General features: G+C 44.4%; 1 protein-coding gene and 1 non-coding gene across 2 annotated transcripts in view; both read left to right on the top strand.

Moving 5' to 3' along the window:
- The window catches only part of BEND7 (BEN domain containing 7), a 75,456-nt gene that overhangs the window by 40,549 nt on the left and 9,203 nt on the right, over window positions 1-25,704 (top strand). Inside the window, exons 6-7 of the mRNA XM_065871825.1 lie at window positions 2,148-2,373; window positions 22,470-22,589. Coding sequence (XP_065727897.1) covers window positions 2,148-2,373; window positions 22,470-22,589 — 346 coding nt within the window. The remainder of the gene's footprint in view (window positions 1-2,147; window positions 2,374-22,469; window positions 22,590-25,704) is intronic.
- On the top strand, window positions 3,106-3,178 carry TRNAG-CCC (transfer RNA glycine (anticodon CCC)). The gene has a single exon. It is a non-coding gene; the product is annotated as a tRNA-Gly (tRNA).

Below are 25,704 nucleotides of genomic sequence, written 5' to 3'. Positions count from 1 at the left end.
GTGAAGGAAGAAGTGGCTAGTTCTGCCTGGCGGCCAGTTTAGGTCAGAGTCTCTCAAACCGGGTCCAAGTCCTACAAGATGGCTGAATTTTAAACACCTGCTTGGGGGTACCAGAATCCAGCAGAGATACCTGAACGAGAGAAGATGGTATGGTATCTTTCCCTTTTCTCTCTTGCAAATTTAAGGGCTACTGCACCCCCCAGCCCGGGTCCTCAAATAGCTGTGAGTTGCTGTTTCTATAAAGTAGACTGCAGTCCTTTTTTTTTTTTTGTTAACGGCATCCAAATGATACAGGAGTGCTTAGCAAAAATCTGTGCTCAGTTCATTTAGCATAAAAGGTCTAATAAGTCAGCCATAGGATGTGCAAAATCAAATTCTGATTATAAATGACACTTCGTCTTCAATTTTGATGGTAGAACCCTCTCAATCCTAACATTGCTACATCGAATCATTCAGCCAACGCACGTCGAGTGCCGAGTGTACAGCTTCTGTCCCAGGAGTTGGGGGCACAGAAGGTCAGCCTCTGCAGACCTTCACCGGCACTGAGGTGCGAAAGTCAGGAAACCATCCGGCAGCACTGTGTCCATAGTGATATTTACCAAGCATTCAGAGACCAAAAGCCAAATGGCAAAGTAGAGCGGAGAAGTGAGATGACTTTATGGAAAATCCAGTTGAGAATTCCCTTTGGGAGCAACAGGGCCCCAAGTCGTCCCCAAGTCATCTGATTCATTTAAGCCCTTCTCTGAGCCCTTTACTCTGACCGCAGGACAAACAAAAAGAATTCCTCCTCTCCAGGAGAAAAACCAGTCCCAAATCCTCACATTTCTAATATGACTTAGAAAATCTAAAGTAGTATCAGCTTTGCAAAGTTTTAAATATGGTATCTAAGAAAAAGCTTTTATGATACATCCTAAGTGAATATTCCTTCTGACTTTTTTTCTAACAAAAGTTTACCAACTGCACTTCTTCACCTTAAAGTTATTATTTTAAAGTCGTCGTGTTATAATCAACAGTAAATGACTTAGTAGTTTAGATAATGACGAATGAACTTTTATCTATTTAACAAGAATTTATTGAGTGCCTACAATGTGCCAGGCCCTAGAGGTAACAAAGACTGAGTTCCAGGCAACAGGAAGGGCCGTGATCTAATCAATAATTATAATACGGTATAGTAAACACAGTCATATAAGTATGTCAGATAAATAGCAGTGACAAAGCAGGCATAGCCGCCTCCTCGGGAAAGAAACAGTTAGGAAAGGCTTTGAAAAGGAAATGGTGTGAGCTGGGTTGAAAGGTGGGAAGGTGGGTTGTAAACGTCCATGGCATGTGCATAGAGAATGTATTATCAGTGTCTGAGCTTATGTGGTAGAGTTCAAGTTGAAAGGGCCCTTATCGGCCTTCTGATCCAGTATCCCAGTCAGGAAACCCCCAGCAGGGAAGCACTGTGATTGGCACACTGGTTTTCCATTGGTGCTCTGGGATAGAGCTTCAGATTTTCCTCCCAAAAATAGGGATCAGGGCACCTGCTCAGCATTGTTGTTTACGTATTAGTTGACCTAAGTTTTCACTGGAGGAAAAAAAAAATACAGCTCCACAGCTTAAAACCACTGGCCTAGTGCCAAGAGCATGGGACCTAGAGGGTAGCCTCGTGTTTGTGTCCTTAGGCAAATGAGGTCAAATTATTTAACGCAGGAGAGAGTGATCTGTAAATAGTAATGCACTGAGTATGTCTAAATTAGTTTTAAGTCATTTTTGTTGTGATCTCTTCGGGCCTGTGTTCCCTCCTTTACAAAATGAAGACGTTTCACCCAAAAGTCTCAAGTCCCCTGGGTAGCTCTAGAATTAAATGCTTTGGGAATTATCCAGCTCTCTCTTAACTTTTTCTAAGGACGAGAATGCTTTTCCAGCGTACTCCTTTCCACTGCTTTTGACAAGACTTAATATTGGAATTAGAGCATCTCATTTGGTGAACTGTCACTAGTAATTGGTTTTGTAAGTCGCAAACACTGTCACACAAAGCCAAGGCTGTGTGCTTTGCAGAGTATATGGCCATTGCAAGAGCTGGTGATGTTTTTTTGTTGCACGTATACCCAAAGTTGGTTGCTTCAAATCTTGCTTTTAATGACATATTTATGTTCTTTTGGTAGCCAGAAGTGCAACTTGCTGAAGGCTTCGATGTGTTTATGCCTAAATCTCAGCTGGACTCTATACTGTCAAACTACACTCGCTCAGGAAGCCTTCTGTTTAGAAAACTGGTGTGTGCATTTTTTGATGACAAGACTTTGGCTAACTCCTTACCCAATGGGAAGAGGAAAAGAGGACTCAATGACAACCGGAAAGGACTAGACCAAAATATTGTGGGTGCAATAAAAGGTTGGTCTGCATCATTTCATTTTACGGGGTCTTCGTTAAGCTTTGCCTTCATTCCATAAAGATGCAGCTTAAAGTGTAGTAAATGAGCTAGAGGCGAATTTAACCTGCCGCTGGCCATCTGCCCACCGGCCTGGCTTTTGGGTGTGAGCTCCCTAACTCTCCGCCCCAAATACCACTAGAATTTGCTATTTCAAGGTGATGTTAATTTGTTAAAATCAGAATTTAAGAGCCAGTCTGATGTGCTGCAGAACGGAAAAGTTGTTCCTTAACTAACTTTGAAAATGAAAGTATTTTTTCCTTTCAGTCATTTCTAAGAACTTCATCAAAACAGGATTTCTACTTAGATTTTTAGTTGTAAGTAAGAATAAAGCTGTGATGCTCTTTTGAAAAGAAGGTAGAAGAGTTCTCTCCAAAGTTCAGAAGTTGCTTTACTAGGTCACTGCTTCTAAATATACTTTAAATGGAAGTGATCCCACTGTGAAGCCAGACCCTACTCTGCTCCTTCCGGTTTTGTGACATGGGGTCGTGCCAGTTACATGCAAACAAGTCCCTGGGTCTCCCCATTAACACGTGTGAAGGTGTGTCTGAATCCCACTGCGTTACGATAGCCACGTAGGCGCACGTATGTGTAGATCCTCATTTACAACCAGGTCCACATCCTAGATGTACTGCATATTTTAAATTTAATTTTCCTTCTCATTTATTTCTTACTTTTAAAATGTCCTTGGGACTTCCCTGCTGGTCCAGTTGGTAAGACTCTGCGCTCCCAACGCAGGGGGCCCAGGTTCGATCCCTGGTCAGGGAACTAGATCCCACATAATGCAACTAAAAAAAAAAAAAAGATCCTGCATGCCACAACTAAGACCCGGCACACAGCAAAAATAAATAAATAAATATTTTAAAAAATAAATAAATAAAATAAAATGCCCTTACTTAGGACTCTGATAAATGTAATTTTAGGTAACAGAAGTATTTAGATGTGACTTTCAGAAAGAATGTAAAGGAATTTGCAAATGTAAATACAACTGCCATGAAAATGAAATTTCGGATCAGGCCTCAGTTACACCAGAATCACCGCTCGGGATGTCTCTCCCCGCCCGGGGTTGCCGTGTTGTCTGGCTGTGGCATGACACACAGAGCACTGCCGCCCAACCCCTGGTCCCCCCACCGTGCAAAATGAGTAAACGAATTCAATAGCACTTAGAGGGTACTTGGAATCCCACAATTAACTTTGCAAAATAATACGATTTTTAAATGGAGTTAGCAAGTACCAGGCAGCCTTTGTTCACGGCTACAAGGACATGAGCCTTCATTAACAGAAAACTTCTCATCCTCCAACAGTTTTTTCACTTAAAGTGACAGCTGAGTTGTATTAAGTAAGCTACAGAGATATCACAATCTGTGCCATTTCTGAAAAGAATGATTCAGCCTGAAGCGACACTAAAAACAAGATTACAGAATTTGACAAAGAGTCAATGATGTAACTAGGACTTGCTGAAGTGAAGAAGGGTCCCATTTGGATTTAATATGTGTGGCTGGGATTTCTGGAAACATGAAGGGCAAGGCTGCCGATGCTTTTCATGCTGAAGCTTTTAAACATGCTGAAATGTAGCCAGGGACTGTTTTCATTTTCTTTTTTTCCAGGGCAGTATATTAACAATATGAAAGGGTTTGGAAATTAGGGAATCATGAATGACTGTGTTCCATCTTAATGACAGAAGAGTTACCCTAATCATAGATGATAATGAAATATATCATTACAAGCAGACTGATATGGCTTTTATGCTACCAGTTTCCATCTAGACTGGCCATCGTACAGTACTTTGAAAAAGTATATGAGAAACAGAAATAGAAAACATCCCTTGATCATCTTCACAGCCCTCCTCTTTCGCTAGAAATAAAACTGGCAACGAGGGCTCTTCTGCCCCTAATGCATAATAAAGCAGGTTATTCAAACCAAAGAACTTACACTTTTCATACTCTTCTTTTACTGTTGAATTAAACCTGGCATTAAAAAATTCTTCTAGAACAACAAAATAACTTTAAAACAGACAGAAATCCACCCATAAGGCACCAACAACCTAAGGCCACAGATATTGTCTCTTCACTTGTTTGCCTGCCGTGTTGATTCACAGAAATATTTCAATTTTGACTTTCTTTCCTTGATTACAAAAATAACACATGCTTGTAAAAAATCCAAACCATAAAAAAGCATAGACAGCTGAAAGGCCTTCATCATCCCACTCTTCAGAGGGTACCGTGTACATTCCTACAATCCTCATTCAAAGTATGAATGTGGCGTCAGGTTCGTCTCTCTTACGAAGACACCCTGTTCATACTGATCAGCCAACGTTCTTACCTGATTTATTCTGACAATTTCTTACAAGCGCCTTGAGAAGAAGCTTTGTCTTCCTATTTTTTATTACCTGTTGCACTTCACTGAGAGCTCTACACACAGTCAGGTTTCCATAAATACACGTTGGGTGAGTGAATGGACATAGGTTTTTATTTTTCATCTTGGCTTTGCCCTTAATTTATTGACATAATGGGCCTAGTACTCAACATCCATCCTCAGGTCTTCTCACACCTAATTTGGAAGGATTGATGTCAAAATGTCGCTGTAAATTTCTACCACTTAATAAAGTGCCAATGAAACAAACAAAAAAGGAAACTAAAACTGAATATAAATTTGAATACAATTCTCTTAATTCCCTAATATTTTTTTTCTTTTCATGCCGTACTTTGACTCGCTAAAAGTTTATTAACCCACACACTATACTATAAAGCGATTTTTGGAAGTAGCTATTAATTGAAGGTCTTTTTCTTTTCTTTAACAAGAGAAAAATCACACAAAATTTAATACCGTGTATACATGGGAGAGACCCAGGAAATCTGAGCAACTCCTAATTGACGGTCTTATTGAATTATTATACCCAGTTTTTCATGCTATTATTAGAGTTAAAAAAAGAAATTGATTTCCCTAACCAAGTCTTTCGAATCTGAGTAATCTGGCAAAGCGATAAAATTGTTTCTTTCTACATAATAGCGGCAAGAAGACTACTCATGTTACTACTGCTGTCTACCACATATTTTGAAAAGATTTTGCAAATACTGAATACTCAGTGTTTCTTCCTCCATCCTTTATGGGACAGTGCACCAATACTGTATTAATTTGAAAAGTTCCACAACCTAGGAATATACACAGACTGGTTGATTTTTATGAAATCTTCCGTAACAACAACAGTGGAGGCTGGATTTTGTTTCAGACAAAGTGATGAGTTGGTTAAGACAAGAATGGGAAACAAGAAAACCTGTAAAACGCTCATGAACAGGAACAGAAATGGACTGAAAAAGCAGAGTTTATCGTGGGATTGTTAACATATCTCTTTGCAGTTATGATTAATATTCCCCATAGTACAGGATCTTGAAAAATATGTACAAGCCTCTTTGTAGAGATCATGCTTTTCCTTTCACATTCTCATCTGGTACCATCTGGTAATTCTCATAAGGTACCACTTATTGGTAATTCACTAAAAATTCAATTATAGGTATGACCCAAGGTGTTGATGATGAAAGGATCCTTAATTAGAAACTTTCACCTGAGCACTTTGAATTGAACTCTGGGAAGAAGCAACTTAGGATCTTATTAAGTGGAGTCTTAGGTTTGGGGGCTAAGGATAGTTTAGTACCCTCGATTTAATTTGGAAACGATTTTACAGCCAGGATGCAGAATGGAGGTCAGGACCCAGGTGTACTCTCCTCCCTTTATGCTTTACCTGCCAAAGACCACCTAGTTCTTGGTGTCCTATGCCCAGGAGACCACACAGGGTGACCTAGTGAGAGTTATCAGATATTGACGTAATCATTGCACCTCTGAATGCTCTTCAGAAAGTGCAGTTGCAGTAAAGCCATTTTTAGAACCCGGGTTATGGTTTTTAATTCAGCTTCATAGTGATTAACGGAGAAAGTTTTATTACTATCAAACTACACTAGGTTTTTGAATCCTCTTGCATTCAAAGGAAACGACATCTCCTTATCAAGTGCAAGAACCACTCTACTGCCTTTCGTTCACTCCATGTAGCACAAACTGCACTGCTGCTGTCGGGGAGCATCAGTGCTGCTGACCGGCCGGGATGGCCCGCGGGGATCAGAGCATCCCTGGGCGGGAGCCCTCCTTGGGTGGTGGTGCTCCAAACACTCGACTATGCTTCTGACACTTCATGTGACCTCACCCTTTCATAGGCTCCGCTGAACAGACCACCAAAACCTCTCCTTCTATTCCAGCAACTCTAGAGACACGTAGGGTCTATATTTGCCATTTTGGAACTCCTTTATTTTCCATTTTTATTGTATATCGTCACTCATTTCCTTGGATTTATTCCCAAAAAGTGAATGGCTGTTTTCTATCTGATCTCAAATAGACTTTAATATGTTTGGGAGTGGAATCTACATCTGATTTCTTATTTATTGATAGTAACTTCTGTGTGTTCTGAGAACTCCCTGTAAGGACAAGGCTGGAACATCAGCTTGGACTCGAATACCCCTACGATGTTGATGATTTTAGTTCCATTTATGGGAGAGGAAACTGAGGCTATGAGAAGTTAAGTAAACTTAAAGGAAACAACTAGTAAGTGGGAGCGCCAAGATTTAACCCCAGGCCTCTCTCACTCCAGAGCCATTACTTCATACCTTCTACGAGGACTATATGAAAAGAAAGAAAGGGGTCTCAGCTTTAAATTTCTATCTTAAAATTTAGCACTTTGGATTCCTTATAAATTCCACTGGGAAGGTGGCCATGCTAATGATTTGAAATGACCGCTCAGTTGTTGTGTTGTATTCAGAATGAATTTCTAGGTAAAGCTTAGCTGTCCTCCAGTTTATTTACTAGCTTCAAGGGCAGGTCTTCCTTTGAAGACAGTGAGAATCAGTCCCGTCATAGTAGAGGGGAAAATAGAAGTGTGATCCCATAGTAGAGGGGAAAATAGAAGTGTGATCCCTTCCCTAGGGAAAGAGACTCTTCCAGTGCACAGGACCACAAAGGAAGAGTGTGCAAGTTGCCCTGCGTGGAAGCAGTCTTCCAGCATTGTATGTAAATTCAATTCTAGTTGAAGTGTTTGGCCATTGGAACCAGTTGATAAATGCTTTCATTCAAGAAATCCTTTTGGAAAACGAATATTCATTTGTTAACTAATCTGTTCAGATTTTTACACATCAGATCAGCTTAAAACAGGATAGACCTGCATAATATATGACAACAAAATAATCTATAACGACTGTTCAATGACATCAGATTCATAGCTTGTCTATAACTATTACCTAGCTGTTGTTGTTTGCATTCTCCCTCTTTTTACGGAGGCCCAGTGACAGGTGGGTGATGCTGAATCTCCGTCATTCCATACGCAGAGCCCTGTGTGTTCATCCCCTTCCATAGCTGGTCTCATATTTCAGTGTGCACCAGAATTACCTGAGGTATTGGTTCAAAATTCCCAGATTTCTGAGTCCCATCTCGGAGATTAATTCAGTAGGTGTAGGGTAATCCCAGGAATCTGGATTTTGAACAGGCACCTGCAGGTGACTGGGGCAGGCTGTTTCCAGACCACCCTGGGAAGAGCAGTGCCATCCCAGCTCCGATGCTAACCGCCAGTTCGATCAGTCATGATCTGTACTGGCTGCACAGCCCTCCGGCACACGTTCGCCTTCCTCTGTTGCTAAGAGCACCCCCTTTTCTGTAGGCTGCCCTACGTCTCTCCTGGAGCAAATGAGAAGATAACGTGTGTCAGCGGCTCTCATCCGGTGACTCTCCGGGGCTTAAACTGATTCTTCCCTGTTGTGTTGTTACACAAGGGCCCTGGTTTCAGACGAGCCCGCGGTGCCTCCCAGGACTTGAGTGGTTAACTGCCTCGTTTACCAAAGTGGACGAACAGCACTGCCAGACTTCAGCGCGAGTCTAGCAGGTGGAGCAATAAACAGATGCGTACTTTTCTGTGAAGCTTTATCATCACTACAGAAAATGTCATCTCCGTTCTTGGCAAGCACTCGGCCTGGCTCCCCGATGGCGTATTTGAAGCGCTGAGCCAGCCAACTTCCGCAGCAAACAGTGCGATACAGAAGACCCACTGGTCTTTGCCGCTTTTCCGAGACTGGAGAAGTCACGAGAGCACCAAAACGTTGGCGGTATTTTCATTGACCTCACAAACGCAGAAATCATCAGCAGGCATGGCGTTGCTGTTAACCACACTCGCGCTTACTACGCACCCGCTGTGAGGCAGGAACGGGAGACAGAGACTAGTGCGGCGTGGCCCCTGACCTTCAGGAGCGTGTCCATCGGAGTGACACACACGTAAACGGTGAGCCAGGACCTAGAACCGTCTCCAAGGTAGAACAGAATAAACGTCAAGTGCCCATCATTCACGGAGGGAGAAAGCACAGAGGCTGGAAGTCCCAGTAAGACAAGGGCTTACGGAACAGGCGACATCAGAACCAGACCTTGAAGGATGAGCAGCGTCCCAGATGCAAAGAGAACGGAAGAGGTTAACTTACAGAATAATTTCAATGCAGCTTCAGTGAAGTAAGACATTGGGTGAAAGCCTTTCGCCTCCAGAACTGTTTAAAGTCTATTCTACGCGTTGGGCCTTGAGTCCTCACCAACCCGTTCGCCTTTAAGCGTTTAACTTCACGTATATAAATGCCATTGCAATGGACTCAAACACAGTTTGCCCCAGGGGTTTTCAACCGGGGCTGTGCTTCTTAAAGCTGCCTCGGCCCCATCCCAGACTTAATGAACCAGAATCCTTCGGGTTGGGGCCAGAGAGAGTGGCAAGACTGTCCCTGCTTTGTCACTGGTCTTCCGTAAGCTCGGAAAAGGAACCTCCCGTTCCTCAAAATGACAACTCTATCCGCATGAGGAGCAAAGGGAAACGTGGAGACATTTGTTAAGAAGGAGTTTGTGTCTTTTGTTGATCTGTCCTCAGCCCGTCACACCATGGATGGCAACCCATTGTGGATTAACTCGCAGGGACTCGGTTCTAAGTCCCGGTTACGGAATTCTCACCCAGCCTGCATCTCATTACATAAACAGCCTCCTGTCAAAAGAGATGAGTTTCTGTCGCACAAGCAGGGCCCACTCTAGCATGACTGTGTGCTTTGCAGTGTTGTGGGCACCCTTCCCCTGGTGGACGTTGCCGATTTGTTTATTTATTATGACAGTTTTCTGGCAGAGGCAAGTCAGATGTCCCAAGGAAGGGGCAACTTTCTAATTTGCATCACGGCATGACGTGGGCTAGCCACAGCCCTGAACCTAGCAAACAGTGTTTTCTGTGTAGCCCACCTCTTTTTCCTTTAGACCCCTGAATTGTGTGGCTGATCTGAAACGCTCACCAGCATCTTCAGGTAATGCCACATCTCTCCTATTTTCTTTCCCACTGCTGGGAAGCAGAATTGGATAATGAGTCCAAAATTGGTCAAATTGCATAATTCCTCGTAGCTTTTCTCCTGGACCTGTCGTTGGTGCTAGTGATCTGACAATTATTTTAATTCATTTCCACGAAGAGTTATTGACCCTCTCATACAAGGTATGCTGCAGAAATCTGAGAGACTCGGGAATTGACATTTGCTTGGATCGCTGCCCTAGAGGGGTTTATGCAGCTGATCATGGAATAGTTGCTGTCACTGTAGTACCAGGGACTGATGGTAAGCCCACAAAAAAAAACTAAGGATCTGTGTCAGCTTCCATTAAGAAAATGCCTCAAAATCCATAGACCTTTATTTAAAATTGAACTGAAAGCTGTCATCTATTGTGGCTGCCTTGAAGACATCTTTGTATAAGAGCAAGCCTGGCTGCATCTGTCCGGTTAAAAGCATCCTTAGAAGAGAGAGACGCTGCCTTTTGGAATTAGTCGGGTTTTCTCTCCGACTGCTCCTTGAGTCAAGCCTTCTGTTATGCTGACTGTGTTTCCAGGTTCTTTCTGGTGCTTCCGGCTCTTGGTTAGATTTTCACACTTCTCCATCATCAGCTCCTGGGATTTCTCAGAACCCTGGTGCCCCTGCATCCACCCCGTCCCTTTGATCACAGAGCACATCCAGTGTTGGTTACGTTATGTACATGTCTCCCCCAACCTCTTCATCGCCCCCCGTGTGGAGGCAGCTTAGCCATCTACAACGAAGTGCAGGCAAATCCTAAGTAGAAATGTGGACAGAAGCCCGGAGCAAGGGAGACAGTTGACAGCAGGCACCAAGGCACGCAGGACATCCAGCCTAACCACCGGGCATGGGGGCCTGTCCTGGCCTCTTTCTAGAGTCAGGGGTGGTCCTTCTTACCCACACGTGCATCACCTGAAAGGTGGCCTGGGGCTTCTAACACTAACACCCCCTAGCAGACACATTTTTTTATACAAGCTATTCATTCATTCATTCATTCCTTTACTGAGTGCCTCTGTTGTATACCAGGCTCTGGGTAGGATCCACTCCCTGTTCTCAGTGAGCTGAAAGTGTTAGTATGGGGGAGTAACTGGTACAAGCAGAGAACAGAGGTCAGGGGAGATAGAAATGTAAATAGGTTATTGATGTAGCAGACATTAATTTTCACAGAGGCATCAACATTCTCCTACTTTTCAAGTTTGAAAGTTCAGAATCACCGTCAATGCCTTTTTTTTTTTTTTTTTTCTTCTGCTACTAATCCCACTTCACGACCCGGTCCCGTCAGTTCTTTTCGTCCCTTCTCTCCCATTCACCGGCCTCTGGCTTCTCTGACACCATCCTAGTCAAGCTGTCCATCACCTTGTCCCTGAAGTTTGGCAGAAACACTCTTGAAATATCCTCCCTGACCCTCATTTCTTCTTCTGTAAGACAAGAGTTCATGACGTTTTTCCTACCGCTTCTTTGCCCATGAAATCAAGTGCAAATCCTGGCCTTACCCAGACTTCCCGTAACTTGATTTTCCTCCCCTCCCAGCCCCATTTCCCTGGGCTCCTACCCGGCGACCCAGCCCAGCACTGACACTGTTCCTCAAGCATCACATACTCATTTTGGACTTTGAGTTGTGCTGTGTTCCCCAGGGCTACAGGCTCTTCCTCTCTTTGTAGACAAATCCAGCTCATTCTTCTTGGTCCGGCCCAAGTCTCATCATCTCTCCCATGAGACTTTTCTCCTGATGCCCGAGCCTCCATTGATTTCTCCTTTCTCTAAATTCCTATGGCATATGTTACCTTTAGACCGCTTAGCAAGACATCCTGACCCTTCGCTTTGCTACTCATGGTTTATGTGAAGGATGACTGTATCATTTATTGTCCAAACCGGGACTCTTTTGAGAGGGAAAATGGTGCTGTTAATCATTTCACCAGGAAAACAGACATTGTGAACTATCCTGGGCAAATCAGGATCTATGGTCATCCTACCTGTGTTTAGACATCTTATCTTTCCAACAAGACTGTAAGTTCCTAGGGAGCAAATCTTACATGGGGAATATTTGCTTTGCATATTCCGTGGCATGTGAAACACAATTAACGATCAATAAATGCAGGAAGGAAAGAAAGAGGGACGGAGGGAATCAGGCAGTCAGTTCATCCTCACTGAAAAAGGTGGTTTCTTAAAAATCAAAACACAACTCCAGGACTTCCCTGGTGGCGCAGTGGTTAAGAATCCGCCTGCCAATGCAGGAGACACGGGTTCGAGCCCTGGTCCGGGAAGATCCCACATGCCACGAAGCAGCTAAGCCCGTGCGCCACAACTACTGAGCCTGCGCTCTAGAGCCCGTGAGCCACAACTACTGAGCCCACGCGCCTAGAGCCCATGCTCCGCAACAAGAGAAGCCACCGCAATGAGAAGCCCGCACACCGCAAGGAAGAGTAGCCCCTGCTCGCCGCAACTAGAGAAAGCCCGTGTGTAGCAACGAAGACCCAACGCAGCCAAAAGAATAAATTACATAAATAAATGTATTTTAAAAAACCCACCACAACTCCACCCCACTGGATGTATACAAGGCATGAATAACAGGATAAGCACACAACGTCTCCATGACCGGTTGGAAGAGGGCAGCTGAAATTCGAGAAGGCAGGATATAAGTTTGAAGATAGAAGAAAAACAGCAACAGACAAATCAAGTGGTGCAGAGCACTCAAGAAGGGTCTAAATCGTGTCAATCAAAACCATCAAGGCGATCCTGAATATAAAACCTAATTTGTATTCCACGGGGGCTCTGAAAGCGTGGATTATTGTTAAATGTCAAAGAGCCGTCTCCACGACGCACAATACAGGAAGTGTAGTTTCTCGCACTTACATTCATGCCAGAGAGTAATCATCTCCAAGAGGTAAAGTATCGTAAGTTTCTTGTGGGATTTTGATTTTAAATAAACCCCAAAATGGAATCCGTAAGCAGGCTAAATGTGCCATCTTCTGTCTTTTCCATCTCAAGACTCCTTGCTATATCTGTATACTTATCCATCCCTGTGTTTTTTTAGCATCCATCCTGATGGCACCTTGGTGCCTCAAAGAGAGTTTCAAGGAAAAGTTTGAGAACCTTTTAATCGTCCGCATCAACATAAGCCCCAAACTTCCTTCAAGCTGATCTCAATTAGAAGGGAGTTGTCACCGTTAAAAAAGAACAGGAAACAAAATCTGAGGCATCAGCCCTGTCCTGACGCCCAGCATCTTCACCCCAATGTTCACTCTGCGACATCGGCCGCAGGTAGATGCAGGCAGGGCTGGGGCAGGTGTGTTGCTCTGATGACCTGATCCCCATGGGCAAGGCACGCATCACCCCCACTGCTCTCCCGCCTCGTCATTCTTATTCTTCCCACCTTGGCCACCTCTGAATTTAGGTGGTTGTGAGGGACAGGATGGCCCTTGAACTTCCCAAATGTGTCATAACTCATTCTGGTCCTGTGGCTGTTACTGGCTAGTGGGCGAACTCAGGACCTCATGGAATGACTTCGAAAGTTCATGTGCCAAGAAACCCTAGCTTTAAGAACTCAGAGAAAAACTCAGCACTTTCTCCTCATGCATTTCTATAAAGAACAGATAAACATAGACGCATTCTATGAAGCTGTGCTTGGGCACTTGGCGGACACGTGCGTTTGTGCCACTGACCAACTGTCTGAACTGAGGCTTCTCGACCTTTTAAATTTTGTTTCACTTGAGGCTCTCAGTTCCAGATCTATGAAATAAATGCGTTATACTATTTCCAAGATGCCTTCCAAGTAGAATTTCTATAAATCTATGATCTTGAAATATTCCTCTTTGCCAAAGAAAGGGGTAAAGAGTAGAACACCATTTTATCAAAGTTTGTTCTCAACCAGATCTTAATATTTAGCAGATATAATACATCCCCTTAAAATACACCAAGCACATGAAACAAACGTGTTACAGCACTGCAAGCCGAAGGAGAGTGGTGTACTTCCCACTAGTTGTGTTGCAGATTAGGTCTGCTGAGGGCTTTCTTAAATAAAAGTAAATTAAAATTAACTTTGTTTAGTGTAAGACACCATTAAAGGCACTCCCTCTTAGGCAGAGACCCCATTATAGCAAAAACTAAATAAAGGGAGACAGAGGATACTGTTCTCTTTCTCCAGACTACTCTGGCCTCAAATCTTTGAGAATCACTGTGATTCCACAAGATTGTTCAAACCTCCAAGTCCCAGCAAGTTTGGAGACAGTGAAAGGAGCATCGTGGGACGTAGGTTTACTCCCAACCCTGCCACGTAAGGTCTTGAAACGTTACCTTCTCTTGAAAAAAAAAAGAGTGTGGCTTGGCTAATTTTTCAAGTCTCTTCCAGTTCAGAAATACTATAGGTCAGTGAATTTGGTCCAAATTCTCATAATTAAATACGACTGGGAATCAGTTTTATGGATAACTAGATTGCTTTTCATTACAACAAGCAACTGGAAGTTACAGCCCCGTGCAAGGATCAGCAGTAAGGGACGAAGTATTGGGTGGTTGTCCCTGGTAGCTATCACCCTGCTGGAAGAGCGGGTTGCCCTGCGGTCTCCTGAACATGCAGTTCGGTAGGATATTCCGATCTCATCGATAAACACATTAATGTTTGCATGACTGTATCTCCTTATCTTTACTTCTAACCTGGAGACTTCATATTTAGGTGCATTCGTTGAGGAACCACAGTCAGTCTTATTGTTAAATCAAACCTGAAATGAATTCCAGGACTCCGTGTATTTCAAGACCAATGGCTATTTACTGAAGAAACTCTTCCTTCAGTTCTTTCAAGTTAAGTCAAAGACCACAGAAAAAGAGTTTCTCAGATCTATTCTTCCACAAACCATACATTTATGCTGCCGGTTACGTGCCAGCCACGAACGAGAGAGCTGTGATCTCTGCCCTTGTTGAGTTTATAGTCTAGGCGATCACTAGACGGTATTATTTGAAAACCACTGGTTAACGAATTCAGGGAGACCTTGCCTGAGAAGGTCGCATTTCAGCTGAGACCTGCAGGGTGACGGAGTCTTGCCTTCACCTGTTCCTCCCGGCAGGCCGATCACCCAGTCTTCCGGTTCTCTTTTAAGGAAAGCTTTTGGTGCTCATCCCGAGAGAGTGTGTGTAAGGAGTGTGCTTGAGACAAGTCAGCATTGGCATTTCCATGCCCTCATCCTAGGAGACACTGTCTGATTTCTTCATAGACTGATTGAAGAACAGCATTTGTCCCCATTAGCAGTAAGTAGTCTTGAGGTCAGAAGTGGAAATAATGGTATTCATCTTCATCTTGAATGTGTTGAAGACATTTTCCGCGATTCCTTTTCTCTCCATCTTACCACTGAGATTGAAAACAGATGTTACTTCATACCCTCCCCACCACCCCGCTCCTTTAGTTTAAGAATCAAAATGTTCCTCACCAGACTCTTTCTCCCCGCTGCTCCAGAGTAACGTGAAGTTGCTGTGAATCTTCCCTGTTCACGCTATTTTTACTTTACTGCGTAAGTGTGTATCCATACCTCACATTTACTACCGTTTTGCGAATTTGTGAGTCTACATATTATACACAGCCTCAGGCTCTACTTTTTGCAAGCTTGTGTCTTTGTTTCTCAAGTTTACTCATATCAGCACACTTACAAAACTAGTGCATTCATTTTAACTGCTCACCGCTGTGTAAATAAAGCACTTTCTTTCCCCAGCCTTCTGTTGAGACACAGTTAAGTTAGTTGGTTCTCCTTGCTCACGATTTTCCATGGAGGACGACGTGCAGTGGGCAGTGGAATTGAGTCTCGGGGTAGAAGCATCGTCAGCACCGCTAAGTGTTGCCAAATGGTTCTCTAAAGCCAACGGTATCACTTAGACATCCACCAGCAATGGATACAAAATCCCATTTTCCTCATTCTTGCCAACATCTGGTGTTAACAAATTTTACTCTTTGCCAGTCTGATTGGTCTCAAATGACACCTCAGTGGTGGGTTCCCTGATAATTAACAAGGTTGAGCGTCATTTCATATTTATGACTATTTGGTTATTTTGCTCTGTGAATTTCCATCCTTTTCCTATTTTCCCATTAGGTTTTTGTTTCCTTATTGACTTACATGCATTCTTTCCTCTGTTACAGGTATTAAAAATATTTTTTCTCACTTTCCGACTTGTAGAAACTTTGCTGGTGAAGTCCTTTATCATACCAAAGTTTAGATTTAACAGTCAGATAGATTACTTTATGTTTTGTGCATTTCTTGTGCCCTTTTTAAGAAATTCCCCCTGCCCTGATTATGTAATGACATTCTCTTTTTCTTTTTCCAACAAAGTTTTAAGGTTTTCTCTTTCATATTCAGGTCTTTTATCCACCTGGAATTTACTTTTGCCTAAAATGTGAGGGAGCGACTGAATGTGTTTTTCTCTATGGGTCGTTAAGTCATTTTAACACCATACTTCTTTTTTTTTTAACGTGAATTGTAATTCCACCTCTTTCATAGACTAAGCTCCCCTTTTCCATGTTTACACTTGGTCTTTTATCTGCCTCTGAGCCAGTACTACACCGTTTTCATTAGTTTGGCATCACAGTAATATCCTACAGGTCATGCCCTCCCTTTCTTCCCCTCCACCCCCATCTTTCCTTTCACGTTTGGTTTCTTTTTCCTCAGATACATACAGCCTTTAGTAATTCTTTGAATGCCGGGTCTGTGTGACATAGTCTTTCAGTCTTTGTTCTGCAGATGTCCTTATTTCACCCTCACTATACACCCAAGCTACCGGAGTCCGTGTCCCTCTCCCTTCCATACCAAGGCCACCTGGGCCCCTTAATATGGGGGGACCATGATCTCACAGACCTGCCTGGGTCTCCCTCCCCCGTTGGCTGCCACACTTCTGCTTCGTGTGGTTGAAAGTAGAGCAGCATTCACAGCTCTCACGTGGAAGCATTACCTTAGCTGTCAGTTTGCCTCTATGGAGAATTTGGTCATTATTCTTTTACAGAATCTGTGTGCTCATATACAACGCTAAATTAAAACTTAATTAATTTATGTGGAAAATAATCCCTATTAGCTGTGCCATCTTGGGCCGGTCATTTAACCTGCCCGAACTTTGAGCTTGTCATCTGTCAAATGGGATCACAATACCTGTGCCACCGGGTTCTTGCCAAGATTAAATGAGATAGATAGATGGTACTTAGCACGTGGGACGTTTCAAATCATAGCTTGGAAAGAGTGGAAGGGAAGAGGGAAATGCGGGAGGGGCACTGGCTTTTATCCTCACTTGATGGGAGGAGGTGGGTACAGCCCGAAGGGAAACCTTGTCCCCTCGGGTTCCCTTTCTCACCCTTGACCCGGCCCGCACAGCCTCAGGCAGTTTGGCAGACCTAACGAGGACCCCACTTTCAGTTCTGCTTGATGTTAAGTCTTGATTTCCGCTTGTCTGTCTGACCAGAAGTTAACACTGAGTCAACAAATCAGAAGCTGGGCTCTCACAGCTGGCCGGAGTTTTAACCCAGTTAGAGGATTTCACAGTGAAATTAAAACTCTATAAGTCTTCTCCTGCTTCTTAAATTGTCTGTGTGATCCAGTGGCTTTCTTTAAACATCCGTACCATATCCTGCTTTTCTCAGTGCAGAGAGCCAGAAAAAGCCTCACGAAGAGTCCTCTAGGAACTGTCGTGTGAACAGACAGCTGTTTGGGGAACGCAGCCGATCCGCTCTGTTCCCAGCTCATCACATTCAGACACGCTACACACCGCCGTGTTCACTGATAATTATATTAGATGCCACGTTCCCAGGGAAGGATCCACTCAGCCACCACTAGCTTATTCATTATTGATACACAGTTAAAGGGCATGGCTCGAATGAATGCAAGCATCTGAGAAAAGTCCTTATTCACGTACAGATCAAACTGAACATTTGTCATTTCCCTGGTGACCTCACATACTCTTTTGTGCCTTGGGACCTCAAAGTATGTAAAGCAGAGTAGATGCTTCCACTCTTTTATTTAGTTTAATTGTTGGCCTTAATCCACTTGTTCAGATTATTTGGATGTGTTTAAAATTATCCCTTGCTTCTTAAAACAGGAGGAGAGGGAAATTTCTTTTTAGGACCCACTGCATTCTAAGGATAAATGCAAACTGTTCTGCTCTGATTCTTAATGACCCACTATTAACATAGTAGGAAACCCAGCTCATAAATGCAGTACCTCTTTTCACATCATTACTCCTAATGGAACTATTACCAGGATAATAGCTTGACCTTTAGCTATAGATTCACGTAGCAAAAAATATGTTCTGCTTACCCGATACCTCCATCCACATAGCATATGGAGTGTTCTCGGATCAATACAATGACTGTCCTTTGGCCCTGTTCTCAGGACTCATCTGCGCATGTAACAGAAAGAATAGGATTTCGTCCTCTGTAGGTAGATTCTAGTTAAAAGTTTCTTTTAAGTTTGAGTGTAAGCCATGAACCAGAATGTCAATAATATGCCCGATGGAAATATTTGTTTGTAGAGGTATTTTTCGGAAAGCCCAATGCTTTGCAAGCAAAGGGAGACCCAGGAGGCAGAGATTTCCCTGGCTTCTTATGATTGAAACCAGATAACTTTTCACTGCAAGGAGAAAACAATAACCAGAAATTGTCACCTTTTGAACGAGCGGCCAAACACTTGAGCTTAAAATGGTGAGAAAGATCCCCTTGGAAGCCACCTACACAGCAGCAGACCTTCCCTCTGTTTCTCCTGGACTTAGTCGTTGACACACGTGGTTGCCGGGAATCACTTTGATGTTGGCATAATCCAAATCTGTTTTGTTAATTTCGAATCTCTGCTTCCTGATGTGGGCTAATTTGAATGCATGCATTTCCCAATCTAAGAAGTGAGGGGTTGCTATGGAAATTAATTACATAAATAACATTACAAGGAAGGAGGGAGAGGTTTACCTGCTAAGACGGTGTATTCAATCATTTCTGTGGTATACATTTTCCTATAATCGGATAGGGTGCCAAATACAAATATTTTCTTTTGTTCGTTAAAACACGATTTCAAGAACTTTTCGGCAGCCCTCTGATTAAGAAGTGTCATTGTGGGCATTTGAATGTAATAAAACCTTGTTTCTTTAAATATATGCTATTAAGACTTCCTACTAATTTAGATAGGCCTTTCTCCCCCAGTTAGCCTAAATATCTGAGCTATTGTATTTACTTCCATTAGAAACAAAAGTAGAAAATATGTTTATTCTTCAAATGTTTATGGCGTTCTTAGTCTAGGGCACTGCAGTAGGTGCTTTTAGGGAGAGAAAATAAACAAAGACCCCCGAAGACCCCTGTCTATAATCTGGTACAGGAGATTCAGAAGCACCCCTACCCCAGGGATGCTGTCCCCTCTGCATCTCTCCCAGGTGGAGACTGCTTACTCGCATGCCCCATGTATCATAGATTGGGCAGCCTGGTTGACATTCTCCCTGGACCTTAACCCTCCCTCCTCCTTATCTCTCCTCCTCTTCTCAGTTGGGGCTAGGATGGAGCCTTTCCATCAGCATACCTCTGCATCTTCCTTCCCCTCACTCCCAGGTCCTGCTGCCATCTTGGATAACTTCACCATCTACATGAGAGATCCCGTGACCCCCTAGCTAGAGTGTCCAGACCTCGTCCTCACTGGCTTTCATCTCCACTACACTTCAACCCCACACCGTTGACCACACGTCCTGCTCGCTGCCAACGTTTGACGCTCCACCATTATATTCTCAGTTGCCCCTTTTCCCCGGCATCTCCTTGCCAACCCCACTGATATATCCATTCCCTGATCTCCATAGATTTGCCCGAGTCTAAGCCATTTTCTGGCTTCACGTGCTTCCCAGATATGGGTGGAAAGGAAGGGTGGGTGAAGAAAGCTGTAATTTCATCCCAGGGGGCATCTTCACCACCACCTTCAATGCTTTATATCCTGTCCTTCTGCCAAACCTGTCACGGCGAACTCCTAACCCTACACCAGCCCTCCCATCGGGTGTCTCCACCCCAGACGAGGAGCTGCCAGGTGCCCTGGAGAAAACACCCGCCCTATGGCCGCTGCTGCCACAAGCACAAAGCCCCGCTCCTACTCGGCCTCCTGCGCTCTCGTCTGCTGCCTTCCTGTTCCTGTTCTCCTCTGGGCACTTCCACGTTCCCGCACTCTCCACGCCCTTCACCACTGAGTTCATTGAGGCGTCAGGAGCGATGACGACCCACCTTGATCCCTTCTAAGTCCACCCCTGTCTTCCCCTCCTCGGGGTTCAGAGGAGGAAGCTTTCCTCCTGGTCCCGGTCGAGGGTAACCCCCCATCCCTCTCCCGAACGCTGACCCTCCCCCAGTTCCTCTGGTACATGGTTCCTTAGACTGTCCCCCTATCCTCCCTGGATCCCCACTGGCCGCCTCCCCCATCCCCATCCTTCCTCCCCCGCCCCTTCCTCCCCCCAAGCCCAAAGCCAGGCCTGGCGTTTGGAGAGTGTCATCTGTGGCCACCCTCCCCATGCCCTTGATGACGGCCTCCAGGGATTCTTTCCTCACCTCTTTCCTGGCCCTTCGTCTGCACTTGGGGCTGTGGGTCCCACCACTTGCGCCCGCACAAGACCACGCTTCTGGCTCCTTCCTGGACTCCCGTGCCTCGACCTCCTTTCAGACCCGGGGGTCCCCTCTGTTCTGTGCTTGGCCAGTGCTCTGTTCACTCGAAAACTTCTCCCTGGTCACTGTTTTTTCTCTTGTCGTCTTAATGACCACATATATGTTTGTGCCCCTCGAACCTGCATCTTCCTCCAGGACCCCTTCCCTGAACCAAAGGCTTCTGTATTGAAATACCCGCCAGCTGTCCCCATGTGAGGACTCCGCAAACACCCCGAACTCAACGTGTCCCAAGCCACACCTGATGCATCTCGCAGCTCCCCTCACACACCTTCCTTCTGTATTCACCGGGTCATGGGATTCTCCAGCACTGCCAGTTCCTGATCTGTCCCCGTCACCCCTTCGACTTCGCTAGCGCTGGCCCCGATTCCCGCAATTGTGTCGATTCCTGAAAGGCATCCCGTGCTCCCACCCCCTCACGTCCACCCGCCCCTTGCTGCCCTGCATCTCTTCCTGCACAACTGGATTGTTGATGTTTGTACACTCGGCCCCTCGGATCCACAGGCTCTGCACCTGTAGGTATAACCAGCTGCCAATCAAAAGTATTTGGAAAAGAATTCCAGGAAGTTCCCAAAAGCGACACTTAAATTTGCCAAGTGCAGGCACCTACTGACATAGCATTGACGTGGTATTAGGTATAATAAGTCATCCAGAAATGATTCAAAGTATACAGGAGGATGTGCATAGGTTGTGTGCATATAATACACATTGTATATACGGAACTCGAGCATCCGTGGATTTTGGTACCATGGGGGTCCTGGAACCCATACCCCACAGAGACCAGGGGACGACTGTTTATGACTTTTTTCCCTTCTTCCATATTACTATTTCCTTAGGATAAATTTCTAGGGATAGGATTACCAGTCCCAAGGAAGAACAGTTTCATGTCTCATTATATAGAACCATCTTATTTCCCAAAAGGGTTTTGCCAATTTATGCCAACAGTCATATTTGAATGCGCCAGATTCACAGAATTTTATCAATCTTAAGTATTAGCTTAATTGTTTTTCTAATTTAGTAGGTATAAAGTGTTTTGCAACTTGGGGGCTTACAAATTATTTGAACATGTTTTGCTAAGTGTACTTTTTCCATTTATCGGTGGAGGCTTGAAGTTGCTCTTTCATTTGGGATGAGCTCTTCGTATCGTGGTAGATTTAGTGCAACTAGCTCTGCTCATTCAAATGAAATGTTTATTTTTTTATTCAATAGAAATGTTACAGCTTTGTGTAGTTGAATCTGTCAACATTTTCCTCTGTCCTTTCTTTTTAAAAGAAACCTTTAAAATGTTAAAATTATCAATGTTTTAAATACCAAGGAGGCAGTGCAACGTGACTGCATAGCAGGCCTTGACCTTGAGGGGAGCAGGTTGAAAAGTGCTCAGGAACGATGTATGAAGCAGAAATGGCAACCCCAGCGATGCGTGCACCATCACACGCTGTGCGGCTTTACTAAGATAACTGTCATGGCACGTGACTCCAGAGTTTCCTTTGTGCTTATTAGGGAGGTCTTTCCTAGGAGCTGCTAGTACAAGATGCAAGAGGTTGACTCAAAGTAGGATTGGAACTTTCACTAACACCCAACTGCACTGCCTCTATTTTGAGTGCCGATCGACTTAGCAGGAATCACCACGAGACCATCATCTTTTTGCGTAATTTTCCATTTGATTTTGAGTTAGCAGAAAAGTGAAATATGTCGATACACTTGCAGAATTCTGTCATGGGGCCAATGGACCCCTAGGAAGCATTTTCTCCTCTGCCCGTAAGACACATACACATGGACGTGGAGCAATTAGAAAGAGTCGTTTCCGTAGAACTACTTAATATCTGTAACCGGTTTCATTTGGAAGCACAGAACATGGTATGTAGGATGGGCCCTGCCAAGCTCCATCTTCACCAAAGGAATGCCATATGGATTTTGAGAATATCCACTGCAGAACTGACATCTTTTAGAAGTGCACTCTTTTTTCCTTTTTGGGGTTATGTTCCTTTTTCAGATCTGCATATTTTCTTTGTTAAAATATTTAACAATATTTCACATTTTCTTTCAGTCTTCACAGAAAAATACTGCACTGCTAATCACGTGGATAAACTTCCTGGCCCAAGAGACTGGGTTCAGATTCTACAGGATCAAATCAAACTGGCCAGAAGAAGGTTAAAAAGAGGCTCAGGTATGAACCAGCTGCAAGAAAAGCATTGCAGAAGTGCTTTATCGAATGTTTAGATGATACAAAGTACAATTCTTTGCTCTCGGATACTTCATTGTCTTTTGTCTTTTAAAGGAGAAGCTTTATATAATGTGCTTTGGTTTTGTATCTTAAAATCTTAGTCAAATGATTTTGAAATTCACCTTAAGATTAAACAGTGAAAATTATGTCAGGCCATTTACTTTAAATAGTACAAATGAAAAAGATTGTTAATCTCACTGGTGGTCTTATGTATGAAATGAGGTCTCTCTTTTGTGATTTGTTTCTATCGCCTATTGATTTTTATTTGTTTGGACCTCCATGACCTCATAAAAAGTACTAGTTGCTTAAGGTAAAAAAAAAAGAAGATTCTGTGGAAATATATTTAATTGCATGGAAAGGTGTCCTTACTGTACTAAGTGAATCAATTATAAATTAAAACACACACACACACACAAATAATCATCTTACCAGAAGCACCATGTAAAATAGAAAGAGATTTTTAAGTCAGATATTTACTTTCTTTTCTTTCAATCTGGGCTTGGTGGTTCTGGGATCATTCTTCCAGGCAAGGTGAATACCAGTTGAATTATGACTATTTAGAGATGGTCGTTTGAAATCTCGTTCTCCCCAAAGTGACGGTGGGACAATTTACCAATGAAGAATCCTTTTGAGGTCAGTTTTCTGCCATTATGTAGGAATGATCATCCCTAGGAGGCCACAAGCCTCTAGATAGTATTTTTAAAAAACAAAACAAAAAACAACCGATCAAACCTCAGGCCCCCTGGCCTGCTAAGGGCCTTCTGTGCTTCTGTGGCTGTGGTGTGAGAGTTTGGGAGACAGGTTTTAGATGCTTGAATGTCACACTCTGGGGGTCCATAGAACAGCAGTACAAACTCGTGAGACTGTCTGTAACACAGCCTCTTACTTGAACTTTCACTCTGAGTAGAAGTAACCGTGACCAAGCCTGCAGAAAAGCCCAGCCACCAGCCCCGCGGAGGAGAGCTCGGGGCTCAGGCTGGGAGTGCCCTTGACTCAACAAGACACAGAGCACCGAGGGACCGAGTGGTTTTTCAGGGAGAAAAACCTTACAGTTCTATAAAAGTAGCTAGCAAGACGCTACACTATCCAGCTATAACTAGATGAGTTTTTTTTTTTATTAAAAATCTTCCCTCCCTCCTTTTTTAACCTTTTGACTTCTTCTACACTTAACTGATGCTCTTTTTATAAAGAGCAATGGACTACTAAGATTTTTAATTGGTAACCAAATGGATTATTGCATTAGGTAACAAGTCACATCAGAGTCAGTAGATCTGGTTTCCAAGGCTCACGTCCGCTCTTCACCAGCTCTGGACCTTGGACAAGTCACTCCATACTTCTCATCTTGGGTCCCCATCACGAACTGGACATAGAGGTACAGCCTGCCTCAGAGCTGTCCTGAGGCTCCAGACGCGGGTTGTACATGAACGTCTTTATCAGTGAAGCTAGCGTACCTCTCGGAAGATGTCTTTGCGCGCAGCCATGCTTGGTGGCGTGGAGGTCACTGAGGCAGCCACACATCGTGTCCTCGGTCAGGGGACCGGCCAGCCTGCTGTGCTGGGGCAGCCGCTTTGCTCCTGTTGTCCCGGCATGATTATCAGTGATGCCCCTTTCACTCTCAAAGGCTTTCAGGCTTGGGCAGTAAATCATGTGCTTATCCTCCCCCTGGGTCTCCCAGCTTTCACTGCTGTCTTCTCCTGCACCCCCAAATCATCGCAAGTAAACACAGCGTGGCGCAGTGGAGAGAACAGGTCTGCTTTCTTGGCTCTGATCTGCCATTTACAATTTCCTGGGAACCTGGACTAATTACTCAACCTCTCTGAGCCTCGGTTTCTCCATTTATATAACGAGGCTGATCCCTACCTCTGGGTGTTTTCAGAGTTAAAATCAGATAATGTAAGTATTGCCACCGATAGACAGCTGATACGTAATAATGCTCAAGAAATGCCCACGACCTTATCCTCCTTCCCTTTGCTAACCAAAAACAAAACAAGGCAGTTCCTTTCTCCTCTGACACTGTTGGTCAGATTCCTTCCAAAAGGGCCTGCATTCCCTGAGTCTGCCTCCCCACCCAGTTCACTTTAGAATCCGGGGCACTTTGCCCCTGACCTCACTCCTCTACGTACGTGAACCTTTGCTGCCTTTGCGTCCGGATCATCAGATTTCACTTGTTTATATTAACACTCAGACTTGACCTCCATATTGATTGTTACCCTTTCAAATCACATCCTTCTTGAAACTGTCTTCCTCCAGGCTCTGTGATTTCATTCTTTGTTTCTCCTCCAATTTCCCTGTCAGTGCCTTGGGTCTCCTTCCCCACCTCTTTCTCCTCTGCCTGTCTCCTAAACCCGGGTCCTGGTTTCCATCTTTGGTGCTTCTTCTCGTTCTCGTTGTGCGTCCTCCCATGTGACTTGCACTGTCCCATCATCGGGGGCTCCCCAGTGTGCAGCTCCAGGCTCAGCCACGTCCTGGGACCCGAGCCTCCACTCCCTGAGCCTCTGCTAATGAGGTCCGGTCATGCCCCGCCCCAGATTAAATACTTCTGGCTTCCTGTCCGCCCAGATAAAAACCCTTCTACATACCCCCCAGCACAGCACGCATGGTCCTTCACCTCCTGCCATCGCCTGGTGCGCCCCTGGGCCACACCAGACCCTGCCCCACCCCACCCCGTCTGAAATCGGCGGGCCTCCCACACCCAGGCTTCCCCTCCGCCTGGAAGCACGCAGCATCTCAGAGGCTACTTTCTCCTGGAGGCTTCACAGGCGGCCTTGGCACTTTGATCTTCTGCCACCTGAATAGTGACAGGGACACACCCGTTTCCTCCACGAGATCCTCAGGAGCAGAGGCTGCATGTTTCTGTCCTAAGCATTGAGAACACTGTGTGATACAGTGTGGACACGCCAGGATATTTGTTGAATGGACCAGCGAATGGGAATGAAGGGACAGCTGTCCACAGCAAAAAGGTCTCAGCTCATCGCGGTCACGTGAGATCCTGGAGAATATTCCAGCAGTTTCTGACTGGAGGTTCAGAGGCTTCCTCATCCCCCATCCCCAGAACCCG

Source organism: Phocoena phocoena, chromosome 2 (assembly GCF_963924675.1).
Source record: "Phocoena phocoena chromosome 2, mPhoPho1.1, whole genome shotgun sequence".
Classification (NCBI taxonomy): Eukaryota; Metazoa; Chordata; class Mammalia; order Artiodactyla; family Phocoenidae; genus Phocoena; species Phocoena phocoena.
This window is presented reverse-complemented; position numbering and strand designations above follow the sequence as displayed.